We start from the raw sequence: 22577 nt of genomic DNA on the forward strand, positions 1-22577 counted from the left end.
GAGAGGAGGAAGCAGGCTCCCCTAGACAGCAGAGAGCCCGATGCGGGGCTCGATCCCAGGACTCTGAGATCATGACCCGAGCTGAAGGCAGCGGCTTAACCCACTGAGCCACCCAGGCGCCCCTGTTTTTTTTTTTTTAAGATTTTATTTATTTATTTGAGAAAGAGTGAGAAAGAGCACGAGATGGGAGGTCAGAGGGAGAAGCAGACTCCCCATGGAGCTGGGAGCTGATGCGGGACTCGATCCTAGGACTCTGGGATCACGACCTGAGCAGAAGGCAGTTGCTTAACCAACTGAGCGACCCAGGTGCCCTGGAGTTATATTTTGTAAAGAAAGAGAATATCGGGGACGCCTGGGTGGCTCAGTTGGTTAAGCAGCTGCCTTCGGCTCAGGTCATGATCCCAGCGTCCTAGGATCGAGTCCCACATCGGGCTCCTTGCTCATCAGGGAGCCTGCTTCTCCCTCTGCCTCTGCCATTCTGTCTGCCTGTGCTTGCTCTCTCTCCCTCTCTCTCTCTGACAAATAAATAAATAAAATCTTAAAAAAAAAAAAGAGAATATCGTGTCAAATTTAAGAATAAGTCAATGGAAGAATTTCCTATGGGCAAGCGCTTATCATAGGTAGAACCAAGACTGTTTCACTTTGTTGCAGGGACTTGACACTTAGGGTATTTTTGAGTCAGTATCGGTGGTAGAACACAAGACTCAAGTCCAATTAAGTTGCTTTAAAGGGTATAAGAAGATTAGTAAGGGAAGGGGAAGGGCAAGGGAGTAAAGGAAACCATGAAAAACTGGCAGACGCTAATTTGTTTTCATCTCCACTCACAATTAATGTAAAATTCATGATGCATTAAAGAAGGGAAAAAGCACTTAAGCACTCTCACAAAGGATAAAGAGTAGCAACCAAAGGTCACAGACCTCTGGTGATATTTTCAGGGGTCAAATCTGCCCGTTCTAAAATAAGGTTCTTCTTTAAGTGATTCCACAAAATAGAACACAAAGAGGCCCCAAAATAAAATGGTGGTTTGTCTCGTGAGAGCCACACTCTCTGCGCTGATGAAGAGAGCTTCCTTCACCAGCACTTCCTTTCTGGAGCGGAAGCAGAGCCACACAGTGTGCCCAGAAATCCACACCTGGGATGGGCCGAAGAGCAAACAGCATTTTGAGTGGGAGTTTTCATATTATGATGTTTTCCACTTAAGAAAGGGAGACAGCATCAAGTAAACTTAAAAAAAAAAAAACAAAAACAACAAAAAACAAAAACCTATGCAAAATAGCGTTTCAAAAAGTTAGGGCTTGGACCACATAGGAAATACTACCTTTCTTTCCAATGTCAGAAAGCCTACTATATCCTTTGGAAGTCCACCGGGCTGGGGGACGTGCGAAGAGGCAGGGGGTACAGACTCTGGAATTCTACACTTGCTGGCAAGGAGGTCACGGTCTGAAAGGCACCATTTACCCTCTATTAGGAATTAAAAGTGAAGTCAAAATGAGAATGCTAACAGTCCGAGCTCACACGCTATAGCTTTCCTGAATTAATCTGCAGCATGAGGTCAGGAAAACAATGTTTCCAACACTCAGCCTTGGAAATTTACAGGCACTTTGGTAACTCCATGGTTGGCTGCTGCTTCTGTTACCATGGAAACAGACTGCTAAAAATGGGGCATGTTTCTTTAAACTGATCATACCTTCACACAAATTCCCTTCTCCTTTTTGTCAAAAGTTGGAATGAATTTAAAGTATGCTTCTCGTGGTGTGACAACGTGATGTCAAGCCAGGGGCCTGACACAGATCGGCAGGGATGACATTAGTCTGTGGCAGACGTACAGAAGGATATTATACATATATGCATTTTAAACATCTCGTTTGGTTAAAAAGTGATGGAAATAAAGTACACAGTGGCATAAAAGCAAGTGTAACACAAATAACAGGCACTTCAAAAGCAAAATCAACCACTTAACTGCTTCACCACCAGCAATGTGAAGAGGTTAAAACAATATTTGATTTGTTTCTTTGAGACAATTGATTTCCAATCTGTAGGACGATGCTGGCTCTGCACCCAAACTTCTAGATTTGTTAGCGTCTATGGTTCTGAGAGAAGATACTATTTTTCTTATTTTGGAGGCAATCAGAAATTCTATATTCCACTGCCGCATCAGAATTGCAGTGTGTAGCTCTAGGTAAAGGTGCTGACTGGTAAAAACTCCTTCCTAATTCTTCTAAGATGGGAAGATGTATGTGGCATAAAAGACTCAGAAATGTCTTAACATAAATGCCCAAGGCAGCCTCTCTGAATAAAAAGATAATTGACAATGAAACAGGAAAGCTGTGAAATATTATTTACTTCTAATTAGCAAGTGCTACTTTTTTGAGGTTCCTGATGCTGACTTGATAGCTTAGCCTTTTTGCCCACTGTATGGATTCAGGAATGGGACTGAAACACACACACACACACACACACACACGCACACCTACCTAGTTACCCGCGTACACACATGCACACAGCAATCTGCTCACCAACACAAGAGAGAACAGAGAAGTGGGCTGACCTGTGTGCTGTCCTCGTGTCACAGCGACTGCACATGACCGTGTAGAGGAAGGCACGAGGTGTAGCCCGTCCGGCCAATGTACTAGCGTGGGGTGGGGAGGGAGAGGCATGCTGGGAGAGGAGAGCGATGGAGGGACAGAAGTGCGACCTGCTTCTGGACAAAGAGGCCCCGCCTCCCTCATGGAGGTGTCTGAGTGGGTGGGGCGAGACTGGGAGGCAGCTCCACGTCCGTCCGCTTGAGTGAAGACCCCCGTAAAGACCGTATTTGAGGAAGGGGATGCAGGCAAGAGTGGTGGCCGTGGTGAAACAATGCTGTGGGTGAGAGAAAGATTTCTGAGGTCGAGCTGACAGATCTGGTGACAGGACCTGGTGGCAGGTTATGAGGTGGATATCAGGTGATCAGTCCCACTGAGGTTCCCAGCAGGAGCCAACGGGTAGACAGAGGTGCCCTTAAAGGTGACGGGAAACTGGAGGAGTCTGTTTCCTGGGAAAAGGAGGCCCACTGGAGCCGCCAGGGACGTAGAGGGCTGTGCAGGTCTACAGCACATGACAGAGGGCTGGCCTGCAGGGGTGTCACCCTCTCATTTGGACCAAAGCACACATGGGTTTCTCCTGAGCTCTCTGTTACGTGTGTGCAAGTTTTACCTCCTATGTTATTGTTTAGTTGCTCACTTTTTAGGCTGTGAACTCCCTGCATGTTGGCATGATGCTGAGTACTCAAATTTCTGCACAATGAAATTATTTCTAATAAAAAAATTAGATTATATAACTTCATCTCAAAAAGAGCATTCACCCATTTTTTTTTTTTTAAACACTGAATCATGCCTGGGAAGAGGGATCTTTTACTTTTCCTTCATACCTACATGTTATTTTAATTTGTTATAAGGACCATATCATACGCTTCTGATTTATTTTTAAAAAATGTTAATTGGGTGGCACCTCACCATCTAACACTTTCAATTTTGTAGAACACTGATAGAACACGAGGAAAGAAAAAATTCCCAGAGGAATCAAATGAGACGTTGCAAAACTCAAGTGCTTTTTGCTCAGAGAAGGCTTTGTAGCTTTCTTTATTTCAACTGCCCGTTTGTCCCTTTCGCCCACCACAGCTCAGTAAATGTATCTTGGTTGAGCAGACAGCACAATGACATCTCCGGCTCCATTTTGTTACTTTGTTGCTTACTTCACAGAAGCTTAGAAGCAGCGTATCAGAAAAGGGAGAACTGCCAGGTTTTGGCAAAAACCAAACCATAAATAACAGTGCTAGTCATCTGGTAGTGACCTAGGGATCATTCTGTGCACGGATGAGTGATTTTACACACCTTGACAGTGCCTTAAGGCACCAATGCATCCCACGGGGGTTGAGTTTATAACCGAATTATAAGTTATATCTGAAAGGAGGAGTTCAGATTACACTGTTCAAGAAGGCAGAGAGGCAGATAACACTCTTTAAATACCTGTTGCATAATATTAACGTGTCCATGACATGCAGGACACTGGGGGTGAGATACAAAAATGATCCACATGAGGATTCCATCCCCCAAATCATTACAGTGTAAGAGTGAAGACAAAAATGTATGCGTGTCACCGCGGCAGAAGGTAAAAGGTGAAGAAGAGATGCGGACAGAGATACTCAGAACACGCCCGGGAGAAGAAAGTGTTTTCAGGTGATAGCGTCCAGCAACGTTCTTCAGGAAATGGCCCCAGGACTGAGTTTTCGGTGACTTTGAACCTGCAAAGCTGGGGTGAGAGGAACGTGGTGGGCAGAGGCGTGGAGGGGGAAGGGTACGGCAGCGCTGTCTTTCACGGAACTTTCCACACTGATGAAGTGTTTTATAATCTGCACTGTTGGGCATGGCAGGCACAAACCACGTGTGCCTAATGTGATGACGGAGCTGAATTTTAAAAATTTTATTTCATTTTAATTATTTTAAACAGCCATATGTGGCTAATGGACAGTGCGGGGAGTACGTATGAGATAATTTCCAACATGTAGAAAAGTTTGGGTGGTTTGGTAAAGGTATTTGTTTAATGTGTTTTTCCCCAGGCTGGTGGGCTCAGAAGACTTTGGAAAAATGTGCACCTTTTTAAAAAAGGCCTACTACAGCCATGTCCCAGCACACCACGTTAATCTACTCCACTGTTTACTATGCAGGCTACCACAGACTGTCACATACTTTATCTCAAGTGTTATTTACCAGCCGGGGACAGAAGTGGGAACGTGGCCCCCAATTCTGTAACTCTTCCCCCTAATCCCACACCCATGGGCTGAGCAGCACAATGAAAAGCCCAGATTCCCCAAGTCACTTCTCAGAGGACAGCTGACTAGGGTAGCAGTCTAATCCACTTTGGGCTGTGTGCTGAGCAAGAGATGCCCTCTGGTTAAAACACTGAGTTCTGGGGCTGTTTGTTACAGCAGTAAGTGTTAGTCAAAGTAAAATAACACACAGCCCAGTTTTCTTCCTAGGGTTTTTATTCTCACTGTAAGAGACTTATTTAAAGTGAACAACCATTTTCCTCTTTAATTATAACTACCTGGTAGCACTGGTGTTATATATTTCATTATCTTAATAATAACTCAGATTAAACCACTTATCTGAATTAAATCACCTCAATTTCTATGATTCGCCCTCAAATTTTCTAATTGTTAATTCTCTGGTTGTCAGGTCAGTGTTCTCTAATATTCATCTCTAGTTTTAGACCCAGAAATTAAATTTAGATCTCATCCATGTTGAATGCAATTAGAAATGTTCACTTTCTATTGTGGACACGCCAGAAGTTAAGATTCCGTATTGCTGCTTTGACAAAGTAAACTAGTCTAAGGAGAATTCTCTATCTTGAATTTGATCAGGAGAATTCTATTTATTTTTTTACTTAAAAGACTGTATGTGTTTATTTGACAGTGAGCGAGACAGACAGCGAGAGAGGGAGCACAAGCAGGGGGAGTGGGGGAGTGGGGGAGGGGGGAAGCAGGCTTCCCGCTGAGCAGGGAGCCCAATGTGGAGCTTGATCCCAGGACTCTGGGATCATGATCTGAGCTGAAGGCAGACGCTCAACAACTGAGCCACCCAGGCGCCCCAAGAATTCATGGTATTTATTGCTATCTTCACCCAAAGCAGCTAATAATTAAAATTCTCCCACTACACACATGGATTGGTATTTATCAGAAAGTTTACACAAGCATTAACCAAACTGTGAAGTAACAGGCTTTGTTATCCAAACAATTCTTTGGTATGGGATGACAACTATTCAGAGGCTGTTCACCTTGGAACATTTTCTTCTTAAATTTTCGATAGGTATTACTAAATTTTCTTGTTGAGGTGCCACAGAGACTTGTGAAGCCCTTGATTATTTGCTAATAGAAGTCTGCTTTCCCCCTAATAATAATTCTGGCTAACTAGCACTGTCCACAGTAACAGGAATTCTGAAATATCCCAATGTAAGTTAGAAACAGAGCACCCTCTTGAGCAGCGGGCTGGACTGCCAACCCTGACAGTAGACACACGTCAGAAACACCAGAGAGACCAAGCTGTGTCCATGTGGTTAGAACGAAATGGACCAAAATTTAGCCTTCCTTCACTACCGGGAAACTTGCATTCTTGATATTAAAAAAAAAAATCGCACAGGCTCTTCTTTCAAACAAACCCAATCCAAAACCAACATTGCCAAAAAGGAGTGGAGGACTAAACACTACTGATGTGAAATATAATGAATATTTTTGGTGTCCCTTAACACATGAGGCATCAACCACTGGACACTAATAATCACTAGTACTTTTGTCTCTTCTGACAAACAGCACAAGATCTAATTAGACTCTAGCGTGTTTAGGTGTTTCCACAACCACTGCCGTATCAATCAACTTCCACGGATTAATACAAGAAACGTACGGTCCACGGCCTAAGAGCAGATGCAGCTTCACTGAGGACTGTCCCCAATCCCAGTGATGTGTTCCACGAGTCTGCTACGCTGACCACTGCAACTCGTCGGCAGGCAGTGACGGTGACACAATTACAGGAGTCCCATCTTGCACAGGAATCACCTTATTTTTATGCCACTCCAAATAAAAAAAAGAAGTGCTTTCTGCAAAATTTCTCTTATTTTTTTTCTGTTCTAATTGAACCCAGGTCTAATCTCTCTTTCGGCATCACTAATGGGGAGGTAACAGATCATCCTTGATATCTCTGGGGTTTTTTGTTTTTTCCCTCGGCCCTATCTCTAGCGGAAAATGGGTAGAAATACAATCTGTGGAGGTACATGAAGCAAAACCGTGGTCAGTGCAACTGTCATGAGTAAGAGCGATTTCACTTAACCATATCTGAGGAGTGTTTTAAAATATGAAAGTTCTCTTCCCTTACCTCTTTATATGTATGAATTTACTTATCTATTTAAAGATTGTGTTTATTTGAGAAAGAGAGAGAGCGAGTGAGCATGGAGAGGGGGGCACAGAGGGAGAGGGAGAAACAGACTCCCCACTGAGCAGGGAGCCCAATGCAGGGCTCGATCCCAGGACCCCGAGATGATGACCTGAGCCAAAGGCAGAAGCTTAACCGACTGAGCCACCCAGGTGCCCCTACGTATGAATTTATGTGATTTTATATGAATTTATATGACAGTAACATCCAAAATATTTCTCTATAGCTGTAAATTTATAGGGAATTTTAAAAACGAAAACTTAAGTAGAAGGAAAAAGTAACAAAGGGCTGAAAAAAGACAAGCAGAGGGATGACAAAGTGGCATCAAATGGGGCATCTCATAAAAACAGTGTGAAGTACATGTTGCTTCTCGTTGCACAAATGAGGAGATTAAGACTCGGAGCAGTGAACCTGTCCAGGGTCACGGGGCTCCAGAATGGCGCGGCTGGGACCCGATCCCCAGAACCTCTCACTTGAGAGCCCACGCTCGGGCCCTTTGGACACTCCGCTATCACACAAGCATAAATGGGAGGCACGGTCGCAATGGTTAGGGAAACAACCCATACGTTACGTAATCATGTCAGCTCCGCTCTGCTGTGCTTGCTGCTCATGCTTCTAGCCTGCTTCCCTATTTTTAATCCTTGCTTCCGTGCTCCTTATCCTACTCTGCGCTTGTGACGACTGTTTCTCTCTCTGCTTCAAATGTAAGGTACCAACGGGAGCTTAACACCTGGCCTTGACTTAAATGATGCTTACATAATTAACTCTTTGTTTTTTTTTTTTTTTTTTTAAGTTAATGATTTAAAAACTTCAACCTCCCTCAGGGACTCTGCAGAACGCGTCCTGAAAACTCCACCGGTATTGATTCTCCAGGAATCCACAGGAAGGCTTGCTGTGAGCTCGGAGAGGCGGCCCCATTGTTTGCTTCCTGGCAACAGCTATTTATACCTAATTGTGTCGTCTGTTTGGACCTGGATGTTGTCTCTGCCCATACCCAGAAGTAGTTCAACTCCAAAAAGTCCAACTATTGTTTTTTCTTCTTATCTTTCAAATCTGTAACAATCTCTATCATCACATTCTCATAGTCTAAATGAGCCAAAAAAAAAAAAAAAAAAAGGAGCAATATCCTTTTGGAAGAAGAAGCTCAAACTGCTACTGAGGCAGGTAAGTCCAGATGTGCTCTCTGGGTCTCCAAGATGAGCAAGGGCGAGTGAGAGGTGAGGGGTGGCTGATGGCAGGAGCTGAATGCAGATAAAATGTTACTGAGGGCTTTTGTTTTCCTCCCAAGGAGCCCTAGAAAACCAAATTCCAAAGTAACCACGCATTGAGAGGGGGTGACCTTCATTATCTCAAATTCAGGAAAAACTTAATCTCTGTAGATCCCGGATTTCTGAAACCACGGGCCTTGGTCTCCAGCTGCTCCAGTAAAGCACATGAACTGGTCTGACCACTCTTCGGTATGTGCCATGACAGGGGACAGCACAGCTCGTACCTTTGGCCATTTTCTCGAATCAGTCAGGGAGGTACTGTGCAGTGGCCACCGAAAATAATGCACAGTATCCTTAAGCTTATCTCTTGCCTTGTTAAAAGACCGCAAAACCAAGCAATGTGTTTTTAGAAGCAAAACAAAACAAAACGATGCAATGTGCGTTATGACCAATTAAACCAGCCATTTAAAGATATCATTAAGAAAGCACTAGGTACCTTCCTGGTTTTAAACAATAAACCCCGTAAACATGTCAACTGGAAAAAAAAATTAATTTTCCCGGAATCATGCATTTGTAAACCTAAAGCAAACAGCGCCCTGAATGCTACTGAAAAGGAAGTGGCCTCTCCTGGGGGTGGGGGTGGGGGCAAAAAAAAAAAAAAATGGAAAGAATGAGAGAATATACAAAATGAACCTGGGAAGGTTTCCCTGAAACGAGGACTGGCCTCCTAAGTCCCCTTCCTGTATTAATTACTGCAAAATCCCTAGAGTTCTATCAGTTAATGAACCGCGAGCTAGAAAGAGCCACCGAGAACGGCGTTAAGCTTTCATTTCAAAGAACTCAGAGCGCGTGAGGTGCCCGAGCGAACAGAGAGCAGACACACGGCACGGTCAGCAGCCAGACGCGCTCAGCCCGGCTGACGGGAATGCGGATCGGGCGCTTGTGCCCCCGTGCACAGACACACTGACCTTCCTTGAGACTTTTCTGGTTGCTCCCCTCAAGGCATTCCTTCTCTTTTAATGGCTCGAAATCCCCAGCAGTCAAAATCTCTGGGAAGCCCTGTTGCTGCTTCTTGGAGCTATCGATCATGGTGAGAGGCTTCTGGAGACAGGCAGCATCCAGCAGGAGCGAAGCGCAATACGCCGAGCAGCAGAGACCGGCGCTCAGCACGCTCTGGTCCCCGGTCCCCGGATCCTGGGTCCTGGGTTCCTCCTCACGAGACCCCGGGCGCTGGGCAATTATGTCGTTAAGCAGCCGAAGGCAGCCATTCCCATTCAGTTCCCAGCCTGACCCGCAAACACACTTGTGCTGCTGGAAGCCCTAAACTCTCTCCCACGTTGGGAGGCAGAGCCCCAGAGGCACGATGCTGAAATCCCACCCCTTTTCCCAGCCAGCCCCCTTCCCCTTGCCATTCCAGCTTCCCCCGCGCGCTGGGTACTTCCAGCTGCAGTTTGATGGTCCGAATCATCTGACAAACACTGAGTCAAGCGGTTAAAAATAAATCCTGTAGTTGTTAAAAGAGAAGACTTTGCTGATACCTAAGAAGACAAATTTGCTGCCTGTGGTCTCTCGCCGGCTCTCTATAAACACACCCGCAGGCTGTGGAAATACTTTCTGTCAGCCAGACGAGCACATTCATTCCTCAGTAAGTTCTCCGGCGACACGGAGGGCACAGTCGAGGGCGTCCGAAGGAAGCGGGTCTTCTCCCAGCGGAGGGACCGCACTGCACAAACAAGCCGCCAGCGGCACTGCCTAACTCCCCAAGTTCTTTTGTGGCGTCCGGCTCCTCCTGGCAGAGCCAGGGCTCTTTGTAACAGGGAAACGTACTGCAATTGCGGCAGAAGCCGTCACCAGTCCGGACCCCAGCGGCAGTTTCCCTTTGTGCCACTAGTCGGCTGACCGAGTGAACATCGCCATGATTGTTCCGAGGGAAGGATCTCCCTCCCCTGTATTAAAGGCAGAGACAGCAAGAGAGCTTCTGTTTCAGAGCCGACCCAAGCGGCGGCCAGCCCAAGTTTGATCTCACGTGGGCTTTCGGCCACGGACTGCTGTCCCCCCTCTCCCCCGAACATGAGGGACGCTGCTGGGAGGAGATCTCTAGGGATGGCAACGCCAGGCAAATGCGGAGACAAGCCTGTCTGTAGACCCAGCAAATATATGTCCACCCATAAGCGGCCAAAAAGCAGCTTTTTTTTTTTTTTTTTTTGAAATGGCTCAAAGTATGCACCTTTGCAAAAGGGTTCCCAGAAAAGCCATGCGAGGTTGTTAAGAGCGGTAGATGGAATGTGCTTCCGTGAGGGCTACGTTTTGTTCACTTTTTTATAACCGACATCTACCAGAGTGCCTGGAAGACTAGTTCTCAATAAATACTTGTTGCACGATTAAGTAAATGAATTAAAGCAGGAGAAGCTGCAATAGGAAAACTTAATTGTTCAAAATTCTAAAGAAGTCCTCCATCCATGCCCAATAGTCAGCGATTTTAGGTGAAATGTTCTCTAAAGGAAGCACATTTTCTCTTCGAAAGAGAAATACCCATACATTTTGAGTGTGCATCTGACATGATCCTTCTGCGGGATGAAGAAAGGCTTATGTTTTCAAAGCCAGAAAAGCCCAGTATTGCTGTCCCCACTGAAACACAGATGGGAACTGGATGAAGATTCTGTCCTTTGTCCCTGGTTCCGGGGCTGGTGTGCACTCAACCCAGACTGTTCTAGAAAGATAGCGATCTACGCTTCTCCAGCATCTCTTGAGAATGGGATTACACAACACAGACATGGCTCTTGTCAACTGAAATTCCTTCTGAAGCAATGGAAGCCCAGTGCTGGGAGTCCACACCCCTGCAGGAACAAACAGCACTGAGCTTATCACACTTCTCGAAAACGCGCTAGAATGCTCTGCTCCTTTCTGATCCCAAGGCCTCTGTTCTACACTGACTGTTCCTGCAACTCTAAAGGAGGAATAAAAGCCTTTTTGAGGACATTCTTTCAGTCATTCACCTTTTTCGCAGTTTGGCAAAGTTTATCTCCCTTAACCCCCAAGAGCCCCTTCTGACTGCGATGATTATTGGTACATTCTAGCCATTTTACAGACCAGGACCAAAGTCACAGAGCAGCTGCAGAAGGTCTGGAGTTCAGCCAGTCTGAGTTCTCCGAAGCCCGAGTCTCTCTCCTACTGCAACGCTTGCTGTCCTCCAGAACATGCTCTGTCTCCAGGCTTTAGTCTGATCTCGGGACAGGTTTTCACAGCAGAAGCCATAACTTTTATGGCCTCCTAGTAATTCTGCTCCTGGTGAGGGAGAAGGAGAGCCAACATAACCCTGCTCAAATGCTTTCATGAAAGCACTTCCACTTTTCCTGAAACGAGAGCAGCAGCGGCCAACTTTATCCAGCGCTTGCAGGGTGACCCAGTCTAAGTGCTTTTCACAAGTCACCTCATGTGTCCTGTTGCCGGGCCTGGGGGTTCAACATCATCACAGTTCACAGATGAGGAAACCAAGGTCTCGAAAAATTGACTATTTTTGTCAGAAGTCCCCTACCATATACGTGGTGGCCAGGATTCCCAACCGGCGGCCTGGCTCCAGACCCCACATTCTTAATTACTTTGCAAAAATAACAACAAAAACAACAAACCCTAATATTCTCTTTCTCAGCATGCTGCTTTTTAAACCCCACTCAACTGTGCTGAGGCCACAAATTTAGAAACCTGGGTAGATACAGAACCACACCAGCCACTTCTATTTTTTTAGAAAAGAATGGCTGTGTGCTTGTGTTGAGTATGTTAAAAAATAAAACAGTTCTCTTTTAAGGACCCTCTGTAAGCTTATTATTTTTGCATCTGATAAATATAAAAAAATTTCAATAAGGAAACACATTGTCCTGCTGTGGGTTTATATCTAAAGTCTTGTCTCTGTAGTTCTGAGAGAAAAAAAAAATAATTTTTTTAGTGGTGAATATGCCTGAAGTAACATTTATTTTGGTATTTTTAAAAATGTGAAATAATTTCAAATTCACAGAGCATTTTTTCCTGAACCATCTGTGAGAAGGTTCTGACATGACACTTCTTTACCTTAAGCCCTCCGGTGTATAATTCCTACAAACAAGGACATTGTCCTATAAAACCCCAATATAACCATCGACATCAGGAAATCAACACCAATTTATCACCATCTAAAACAGAGACTCCACTCAAGTTCCACTAATTGTCCCGACATCATTCTTTAAGGCAAAAGGATCCAAACCAGGATCACGTACGGCCCTGAGTTATTTCAAGTCTCTTCAGTATTCCTTCATTTGTGAACAGATCCTCAGTCTCTCTTGACTCTTCCTTCCTTAAATTGTGAAGATTACATACTAGTTATTTTGTAGAATTGCCCTCAGTTTGAGTTTTGTGGTGTGTCTTCATGACCACACTCCAGTTACGGTAGGAATACCACGGAGCGGGCAGGGTGGGTTCTCTGCATCCTATTGTGTGGGGCACAAATCCAGTTCGTCTTCTAACTGACAATATTTGTTTTGATGAACGGATTAAGACGGTATTGGCCAAGTTTCTTCATTGTAAAGTTAGTTTTTCTCTTCGTAATGAATGATTTTGTGGGGTTGAACTATTTGTTACATAGGATGGTCACCAAATGGTGACTTAGAAAATTCTATCATTGCTTCTGCATTCATTAGAGGCACATCTCAGTGTAAGGAGACCCCCCCCCCCATGTGGATTATGGCACCTACTTCCATCACCATGGACTCACGGATTCCTGTTTTCTTCAGTGGGTGACAGCATGTTCCTACCATTTAGTGTGATGCTCAGATTATTCCAGATTTGACTAGTGGGGTCCTTTCCTGCTGCCCTTCAGCTCCTCTAAGCGCTGGATTACTTTCTGGTTCAAGGTATTCCAGGCTCATCTGCTACCTTCCCTGCTCCGCTGAGAAACCAAGGACTCAGTAGCAGGTGTCCTCATTGCTATGAGGGTGCCAGCGTTCCCAGGCCTCCTCTGTAGGAAGTCAGGGAACATGTCTGTAAGTTTGTGTGTGAACATACACGCACACACATACTTATGGCTCTCTGTATTAACAGATGTAAATGCAGACCTATATTTAAGTATGTACATCTGGACTTATTTATATACACACGCTGAAAACCACGAACTCACCCTGATGCCTCCACTTCCAATCCAACACCAAAGGTTCCTTCTCAGCTTCTCTCACGTATTTGTAACCCTTTTCTCCTATAGGGAGAATCTTGTCTTCGCCACCCCACTCATGGATACCCTGTTCATCTCACTACTGTCACTGCTGTACCAAACCCTATGCAGATGTCTCCTCACCCCAGGCGGGCTCCGAAGCCCTCCCTGGATCACTGCCCCCAGCCCCAGAGGGCAGCTGCCTTGCTCACCCCCACATAATGCCTTTTGGACTGAATTAGGGATGAAGGGAGGAAGGGCACCCGCATTCTCTCTGAGTGAAAGCGGCCCACAGTTACCCTGCGAACTGCCTGCAGCAGGTCTGTCCTTGCTCCGTACTCTGTACGACATCTCCTTCAGTGTCATTTGGCTCTGCTGTCACGAGGGATGTGTAACTTCAAAGGATAGGTGATTAAAGTCACTTTGGCTAGGGTAAATCTGCTTCCACGGTGTGTGTGTGTACACACACCCAAAAGGGCTATTTTCCTATGAAAGAGAGTTCCATAAATCAAGTCAATTTTCCCAGTACTCCAAGCATAGATATTTAATAAGCGTGAGAAAAACTGTAGGACTTGGAGACTAGGAATAATCCAGGAAAGGCTTCAGGGACTCGGAACAGAAACAAACACGGCTCAAGGGACCTACACAAGAACTTGGCAGTCTCAATATATGCTCACAAAGCTGCTGATAAAAAAGATATGGCTGGGATGATGCTGCACTGGGGTAAGCATAGACCTGAGAACATCACCAACTACGCAGCGTTTTACCAATGTAAAAGCATCTGAGAGGGATAGAGATGATAATTAGTAACAGCATGGAAACAGACTGCTAAATATTGAGTTGTGCTTTTCCTATAGCATTCCTGACACCAGACTGAGAAAAGATGCCTCTTCTTCTCATCTCCTGCATCTTGGTACTTGGAACCGGGCCCTCCAGTAGCCCTCCCGGCGGAGCAGACGCAGGCCCCTGGTGAGGTTGCCTCCACAACGCCGGAGCCCGTGTCACAGAAGCCACGGAGGAGGGCAACTAGACCAGACACATTTAGGGAGAAAAATGTCAGTCCCGATTACACCTCAAGTTTTCCCGAAGGGTGCCGTATTTTTAGTAAAGTATGTATTTGAGCCTTAATTCTCCCTCCTTTTAAAATTATAAAAACATTATATTGGGGCGCTTGGGTGGCTCAGTGGGTTAAGCCGCTGCCTTCGGCTCAGGTCATGATCTCAGGGTCCTGGGATCGAGTCCCGCATCGGGCTCTCTGCTCAGTGGGGAGCCTGCTTCCCTCTCTCTCTCTCTCTCTCTCTCTCTCTCTCTCCCCGCCTGCCTCTCTACTTGTGATCTCTCTCTGTCAAATAAATAAATAAAATCTTTAAAAAAAAATAAATAAAATTATAAAAACACTATAAAAATATTCTATCTTCAGACAACTACTAAATGGTTATGGTAAGTCTCAACAATTTATTAAGCCCAACTTAAGAATCCTGGTATTTTTTTTTTTCCCACAAAAAAGGACATAGTGTGAGCTCTGAAATCAGACAGCATATCTTAAAAGTCCTTCATTTTTGTTCCTTTTAAATACATGGGTATTGGGGCGCCTGGGTGGCTCAGTGGGTTAAGCCTCTGCCTTCGGCTCAGGTCATGATCTCGGGGTCCTGGGATCGAGTCCCGCTTTGGGCTCTCTGCTCAGTGGAGAGCCTGCTTCCCCCTCTCTCTCTGCCTGCCTCCCCCTCTCTCTCTGCCTGCCTCTCTGCCTACTTGTGATTTCTGTGTGTCAAATAAATAAATAAAATCTTTAAAAAAAAAAATACATGGGTACCAAACTGTAGTACTTCCAATAGAAACAGCCCTATGGAAACCACTGTTTCAGGAGAAGGGACACAGTTTCCTGTTATTCCTAAGAGAATGAGATTTTGAAGGACCAGCAATGATCTGAACGACCAAGTGCTGCAGCGTAACCAAGTGCCACAACAGGGTGAAAGAGCCCGGTGAGTCGGCGGTAAGTCGCGCTTCCGATCATCTTTCCAGCCGGCGCTGCTGGGTGAGCTCTCCCCTCTCTGAGGCCGGGAGCTGCGCCTTGGCCAGGCATCCCGGACTGGGGCAGGACCGTCCACGGTGCGCTGACCCAAGCCGTGCTCCGAGGGAGCCACGAGAACTTTCTGTGTGAAGGGGCAGACGGCCGGGGAGGCAGAGGAGCACATCTCCCCGCTCCTTCTCAGTCAGCCCGTGTGTACCCACGGCACCCCTCCATCGCAGGGCTCCGATGGCATGCGAGTGACCAGGGCTGTCTCCCCAGCCCCCTGCCCACAGCCTCAGGACGGGTCAGAAACATATGACACAACACACTTTGTCCGCATTAAAGGGGTTCTTTGAATCTTTTCTCCATTTCTAAACTTTGTCCATTTCTATGACCACAGGCAGACTTACGACAGAGAGCCAGCCTCAGAGTATGCCTCTTCGGAGTCATCTTCTTCGGACTCTGAGTTACAGAGGACACGGGAGAAGGACAGACGGAAGGGAGGACTGAAAAGTGGGAGAGGTCACATCCTAGCAAAGACGGGAAGACGCGACGCTAAGTCACGGTCAGTGTGACGGTGGGGTAAGAAAACTGTCCGCGGGAGTGTTTCTCCACCTTTATTTGCATCATCGTCCCTATGGCCCGACCCTTTCTTACAGAATTTTTTCCTCATCACATTCCACGAAATTTCAACACCACAGACTGATGATATGTCCGTTTCCAAGCTGTATGTGCCTTACACATGAAAGGTGTGATCTTTTTGTCTCTCCCCCAAGAACCAATCTGTGCTCCTGTTGAGAATGCTTAATCTACAAGAGGGAAAAACCAACGTCTCCTGCTTTGCTGAGGAAGAAACTGTAAGGTAGTAAGAGTGAGAGTGAACTGTAGGCAGGAAAACCTCCACGAGAAAATAACAGATGCTCGCTATCTGGGATAATGATTTTTTTTTTTTTTTAATCACAAGGGGATTTAACGTATTTCTTGTGGACCTTGAAGATCTTTTGATCCTCAACAGCTCTGAGGTATGAGAAACACATACTGCCATTTGTTTTATTAGAAAAGACAAGAAAAGAAAAGAAAAGAAAAGAAAAGAAAAGAAAGGAAAAGAAAGGAAAGAAAAACACTGCAGTTCAGATATGAAATAATGTATCTTGAAGCCACCCTGGTGGTGAGCACATATCCTTAATCCTGCCTTTCTGACTCGAACATCCTTTTCCCAAAAGCAAAAACCTGTATGGTTTTTTCTTTCTTTTTACTCAATTCCCACAGGATTTTCAAAGGCACGTAATTAAGAAAAACCAGTAATTTAGTTTCAGAGGGTGATAACATCGCAGGTGGACTTATGAAGCGTGGAGGCAGGACGGTTTTGTGGAATGCGCACGACTTCAGAGGTAAACGTGATTCGATGGTGAGAGCCACGCGACCCTGGAACAGCAGCGCCATCTCTGTGCCGTGGCTGCCTCGTGGGCAGAAACGCATGACGTCCCCGACAGGACAAGAGCTGTTTGCTCTGAGTGTGCAAACGGGGGAACGGATGCATATGAAGTACCCGGCACAAGCACGGCGTGCGCTCCCCACGTGGCGAAGTCGGGTCGGACTCCGTCCCCGCAGGGTCTCCCTGGCCTGCGGCCTCCGTGGCTGCGCGTTTGCCCGGTTAGGGGCCCTGCGGCGCGCCCGCGCGCACGCGTAAGTGCAGAGCAGCTCGCGAAGCACGCGCGTGCCCTCCATCTCCTCCCACGCCCCCGTCAGGCCGCCCCGCGCTGCGGTTTGGCGCTCAGTGTCTTCTGGTGTCTTCCTGCTACTTCAGATTTCATTAGATGGCAGCCGACGTGTCTCCACACGTTGATGCCTTTTCCCTTCACGGAACAATGAAGCCGAAACAGCGCCCCCAGGTGACTGACAGCGGCGGCGGTCCGACAACCGCGTGGAACCCGCACGAGGACCCCGTCTGGGTCCAAGGACGTGTTCTGGGCCGCGCTCTCCGGGGAGGCACGCGCCAGGGCGGCGGGCTGGGGGTGGCGGGGTGCGCCCCCGGGGCCCTGAGGCGCCCAGGATGGGGGCTCCGCCGCAGCAGCCAGGCACACGGGGGCAAAAACGCATCGCGGCGCGCGGACCGACACCGAGGGCGATGTGGGACGCAGGAGTTTCTGTTCGTGGGTGGGTGAAGTGCTCCTGAGCACAGGTTAGTACTTCACTGGCAGTGGGGGGTGACAGCAACGTGAGACTAATAAAAATGAAGTCTTCTAGTAATTGTGGTAAACTTACGTTTGTGAAACGCTGCTTTATCACTCAACTCAAATGGGGTGAGGGGACCCATTTACTCTGCTGCTTGGCTTCCACTAGGTCATCCTGGGCAACTAAACATCTGCCTTTGTTTCCCCCATCTGACTGGGTATCTTGCTTGGCCACCTTGGGAGTCTTGACAGAGGCGGACAAGATAAAAGGCAGGACGACTACCCAAATCTAATACAAAAGCAGGTCATGCCTTCACACGTGCTCCGTGATGTCTCCTTGGTCTCTTACTGAGTCTCAACTGGGACACTGTTTCAGATCATTTCCATTTTCCTCAAGACCCCACTGTAGTACCAGCCGCACACCTTTCCCAGCAAGCAGCGTGGGCCCCAGATTTGCTAACACTGAGGTCTTCAGAAAGAAGCGCTACTCCACCTTCCCGCTCCCCTTCTGGCTCCTGTCTTTGGTGAAGTCATCCTTCTTCCTGTCGAGGGGTGTCCAGACACTTGGCTCAGGGCTGTTGCTCCTTCGCATCTACTTACAAAACTGATCAGTTCATTAGGCTTCTCCTTGAGGATCCTTTGCACTCACTAAGATACCTGCACATCCCCTTGTACTCCTAAGATTCTGACCATTTCTAAATGTTCTCCCTTATTAATCTCATCCTTTGCACTGGTGCCAACCATTAACTCCGAACACCCAGCAAGGCTCCCACGAACACAAATCCTGCCTCTGGATCATCACGCACTTGCTTTCTAAATGGCACTTTCTAAGCGAGTTTTCCTTCTGCACTTGAGATCTCTTGATTCTAAGGTTATGTGCTATACTTAGGACTAACTCACCTATGATTTCATAAGACAGTCCTCACATCACTTTAATGGGAAATCAAAAAATTAAAAAAAAAAAAAACACAACAAAAGCAAATGGCAAGTGATGAGCTCGCCTAGACCTCAGCAGCATCCGGCTCCAGACCCCACACCTCAGCACCATCCCATGCTGCCGTACTCATCTTTGCAGCCCCAGGGCCCAGGATACTCTGACTGCGGAATTAATGCTGCCTGCATAAACAAATCAGTGTCACTGGACCAATCGAAACTCATCCGGGCCTCTCCTCTCGTACCGAATTCTGTTCACATTTCTTCTCTTGGCATGCAAGTCATCAGGGCTCCGTCTCCTGATTTCCTGAGCAGCATTACTAACCCTGACATGGTCCTTATGCTTCAGCTAAATCAAGTTGCTTAATATCCCCTAAAATGCTCTGAATTTTTCTTGCCTTTACTCAGGTTTTTTCTTCTGCCTGAAATTCTCCATCTCTGGTGGAAACGGTCCTCAGGCAGTCTTCAGGAACTAGCTGCAGTATTGATCACTTTCACAAGCTTTCCAGAATGTGCCTCAACACCACTGAAGAGTCAGGTCTTTTTCCTCTGCTCCCTCGGAACGCTCCTAGTACCTGTCATGGGAGACTAAGCCTTCTGGAATGATAATGAGATGCTGCCAGTTCTGGTCACTAACGGTAATGGGTCACTGACTGTGTCCTGAGCACGAGTGTCATGCATGGTGCTGAGGGCTTAACAGGCGCTCCCCCAGATCACTCTTCTCAAGAACTCCATCCGCTACTGTCTCCAGCTTACAGGGAGGCACCAGGAGGTGAAGTAGCCTGTCCAGCTACACAGCTTTTAAGGAACAGAAGAGAGATTTTTAACGCAGAAAGCAGGCTTCAGGCTACTAGCTTTTCTCCATGGGTTCTGTGAGAGAATTAAGCTCTAATGCCCAAAGGTGTCCACTGTATTAACTTCTCTCCTGTGTGTGGAAGATGGCATTAGCTATGTCATCCTTGGGATAATTGAGGAAACAGTCACTCTAATCATATTGGTAGGAATTCATTTTCTCACAGAACCCGGTTGAGAAAGACTGCATGTTTTTAACTACTGATACTCTGCACGTTTCTGATATCCCATCCCCACATTAGCAGATTTCACAAGCCCTCAAAAGCTGGAACTTGATCTCATCCAATTTTTTATTTCCTATGAGATGTGTTCTGGTGTTTTAATCACGTTCATATGGTCAAGCCTCTCCTTAATTGACTAAATCCTTACATTCAGCAGCTGAGGTTGGGTGACGAGCATCTTCCTTAAAATAGACTTAACACAACCCACCACATTTCTCTGGTTGTTTGACAGACACTTAACATCACTATTACTAAGGTATCAAGACAGTAAGATACATCAATTTAAAGTGTATATTTGTGGCACGTTTTGATGGAGATGTAGGGCTGTGAAATTATGGTCACATTTGAGATACGAGCATTTTCTCTCTGCAGCTTTCTTCCTGCCCCTTTGCGGTATATCCCACTGCCACACCCAACCCCGGGAAATCACTGATCTGCTTCCTAACACTAGAGATTAGTTTGCTTGTCCTAGAATTTCAGGTAAATGGAATTATACAATATGTAGTCTTTTGTGTTTGAATTCTTTCACTAAGATGTGATTCAGATTCATCCATGCCGTTGCATGTATCAGCAACTGGTTCCTATTACCAAGTAGTAATCTAGTGCGTGAATAGATCACATTTTGTTCAAACATTCATCTGCTGATGGACATATGGATAGCTTCCAGTTTTGCGCTGCTATGAATAAATACGTTATGAACATTTATATATAAATCTTTGGGTAGATATTTGTATTCCCTCCCCTCCCCCTTTTTAAAAGATTTTATTTATTTGAGAGAGAAAAAGAGAGCATGAGAGAGTGAGCAAGTACGAGCTGGGGAGAAGGACAGAGGGAGAGGGGGAAGCAGGCTCCCCACTGAGTAGCCTGACACGTGGCTCGACCCCAGGACCCTGGGATCATGACATGAGCCGAAGTCAGATGCTTAACTAAGCTATCCAGGTGTCCCTAAATTCCTTTTTTTTTTTTAATTTTTTTAATATAAAGGCTTGTTTAGATAGTAGATGGATTCTTAGCTTTTGAAGGAACTTTATTGGCAGCTTTATTTTTATTTATTTATTTACAACAAAACCAAAAGACAGCCAACAGAATGGGAGAAGATATTTGCAAATAACATATCAGATAAAGGACTAGTATCCCAAATCTATAAACAATTTATCAAACTCAACACCCAAAGAACAAATAATCCAATCAAGAAATGGGCAGAAGAGACATGCAAAGGCCAACAGACACATGAAAAAGTGCTCCACATCACTCGGCATCAGGGAAATACAAATCAAAGCCAGAGTGAGATTCCACCTCACACCAGTCAAAATGGCTAAAATATTTTTAAAACTTTTTTAAAGATTTGAGGGAGAAAGAGCACACGTGTGCATGAGCAGAGGGGCAAAGGGAGAGGAAGAGAGAAACTGAAGAAGACTACATGCTCAGCAGGGAGCCCAACGTGGGGCTGGATCTCATGACCCAGAGATCATGACCTGAGCTGAAACCAAGAGTCACATGGTTAACTGACTGTGCCACCCAGGAGCCCTGGCAGCTTTCTTTTTAAAAGCCCAAAACAGCAAATAACCATGCATACACAGGTGGCTGAATGAATAAATTTTGGTATACAATGAAATACTACTCAACAATAAAAAAGAGTAACACACAATATGCATAAATCTCGAAATAATTATGCTGACTGAAAGAAGCCAAATGAAACTGAGCACTTTATCTAGGACTCTATTTCTAAAAAAATTCTAGAAAACGCAAACTAATCTATAGTAACAGAAAGCAGACAGTGGTTGCCTGGAGACTGTAGTGAAAAGAGGAGTGGATTACAAAGGGGCAGGAGGAAATTCTTAAGGGTGATGAAAATGTTATCTTGATTGTGGTGGATTCAAAATTGCTTAAGTTGAATACTTAAAATACGTGCAGTTTATTGTACATCAATTACATTTTGATAAATTAAAACAGAAAACCCACAATGGTACTTATGGGAACAGAGAAATTCCTTCATGTTAATGACAATTTTGAAACAGTCTCCCTTTACAAAACTTGAACGCAGCAGATTATTTATGTGGGTGTCTAAAAACAACTGAGCAACAGAATTGCTCTAAAGAATCTTAAAAACAACAACAAAACTCTACTCACACTGACGGGCCCTTTCATCTGTTAAAATAAATAAACTGAATTCCGTGTGTTGTAACTGAGCGATTTCTCAAACATGTGCCAGAGGCGTGAGCTGGTGTGCAGAGACTACGGGCATGTGTGAGTCTGGTGAACTGGTATGTGTTACAGACCAGGATGGGAGGTGGTGGCAGTGACCCCGAACGCAGAAAACATGGAATTCGAGTTAGAAACACTGCACGTGACACAGAGGACACTTCTTACCGCGAAGCGCCGTCATGAAGGCCGCATCTCTAACAGCGACGACCACGCACCGATCAACAGAGTGGCCGTTACAGACTAAAACGAACAGGGGGGCAGTGGGACGCCAGCAGAAACGCACGAGGAAGAGGAGACTTGAATCTGCCTCTCAGCACGAGACAGACGAGGCAGACAAAAATAAGAAAGGACATACAGCATAACCATTAAGGAGACCTCACTGTGTTGTAGTGAACTTTTAGTGGGTGAAAAAGGAGACACCTTCTCAAACCACACACGGAGTATTTTTAAAAAATCACAGATTAGGGCACAAAGAAAACTTCAGCAAGTCCCATAAAATAAACAAATACACACAGCACTTGATCTCAGTGTAGTTGTACTAGAAATTATTAATAAAATAAAATAAAAAAAACTAAAAAGGCCTTGTCTACCTGGAAGCTAAAAACATGTCCTAATAACTAGTAGAGAAGAGGAAAAACAGAAACTGAAATGAAGGGACTTCTCACCAGAATCTATGGCTTTTGTTCAAAGCAGTAATCAGAGAAACATTTAAAAATATCAGTAAAAATAAAATGAAAAACAACAACAACAACAACAACTATGTGCCTCAGAGAAAAAAAAAAGATTTAAAAAACAAACAACAGAGCCACCATGACCCACGGATGATATCATAAGGTCT

At 45.6% G+C, this 22577-nt stretch overlaps 1 protein-coding gene across 4 annotated transcripts in view; it reads right to left on the minus strand.

Annotated features, from left to right (window-relative positions):
• The window catches only part of LOC111156098 (MKL1/myocardin like 2), a 119751-nt gene that overhangs the window by 66332 nt on the left and 30842 nt on the right, over window positions 1-22577 (minus strand). The window contains exon 1 of one of the 4 annotated variants that reach the window (XM_022516705.1): window positions 9136-10100. The exons of the other annotated variants lie outside the window; for them this stretch is intronic. Within the exon in view, the coding sequence (XP_022372413.1) occupies window positions 9136-9256 (121 nt within the window). The 5' untranslated portion in view covers window positions 9257-10100. Of the gene's footprint in view, window positions 1-9135; window positions 10101-22577 lie in introns of those variants that run through there. 4 annotated transcript variants of the gene reach the window in all.

Source organism: Enhydra lutris, unplaced genomic scaffold (assembly GCF_002288905.1).
Source record: "Enhydra lutris kenyoni isolate GAN:26980312 unplaced genomic scaffold, ASM228890v2 scaffoldscaffold45, whole genome shotgun sequence".
Classification (NCBI taxonomy): domain Eukaryota; kingdom Metazoa; phylum Chordata; class Mammalia; order Carnivora; family Mustelidae; genus Enhydra; species Enhydra lutris.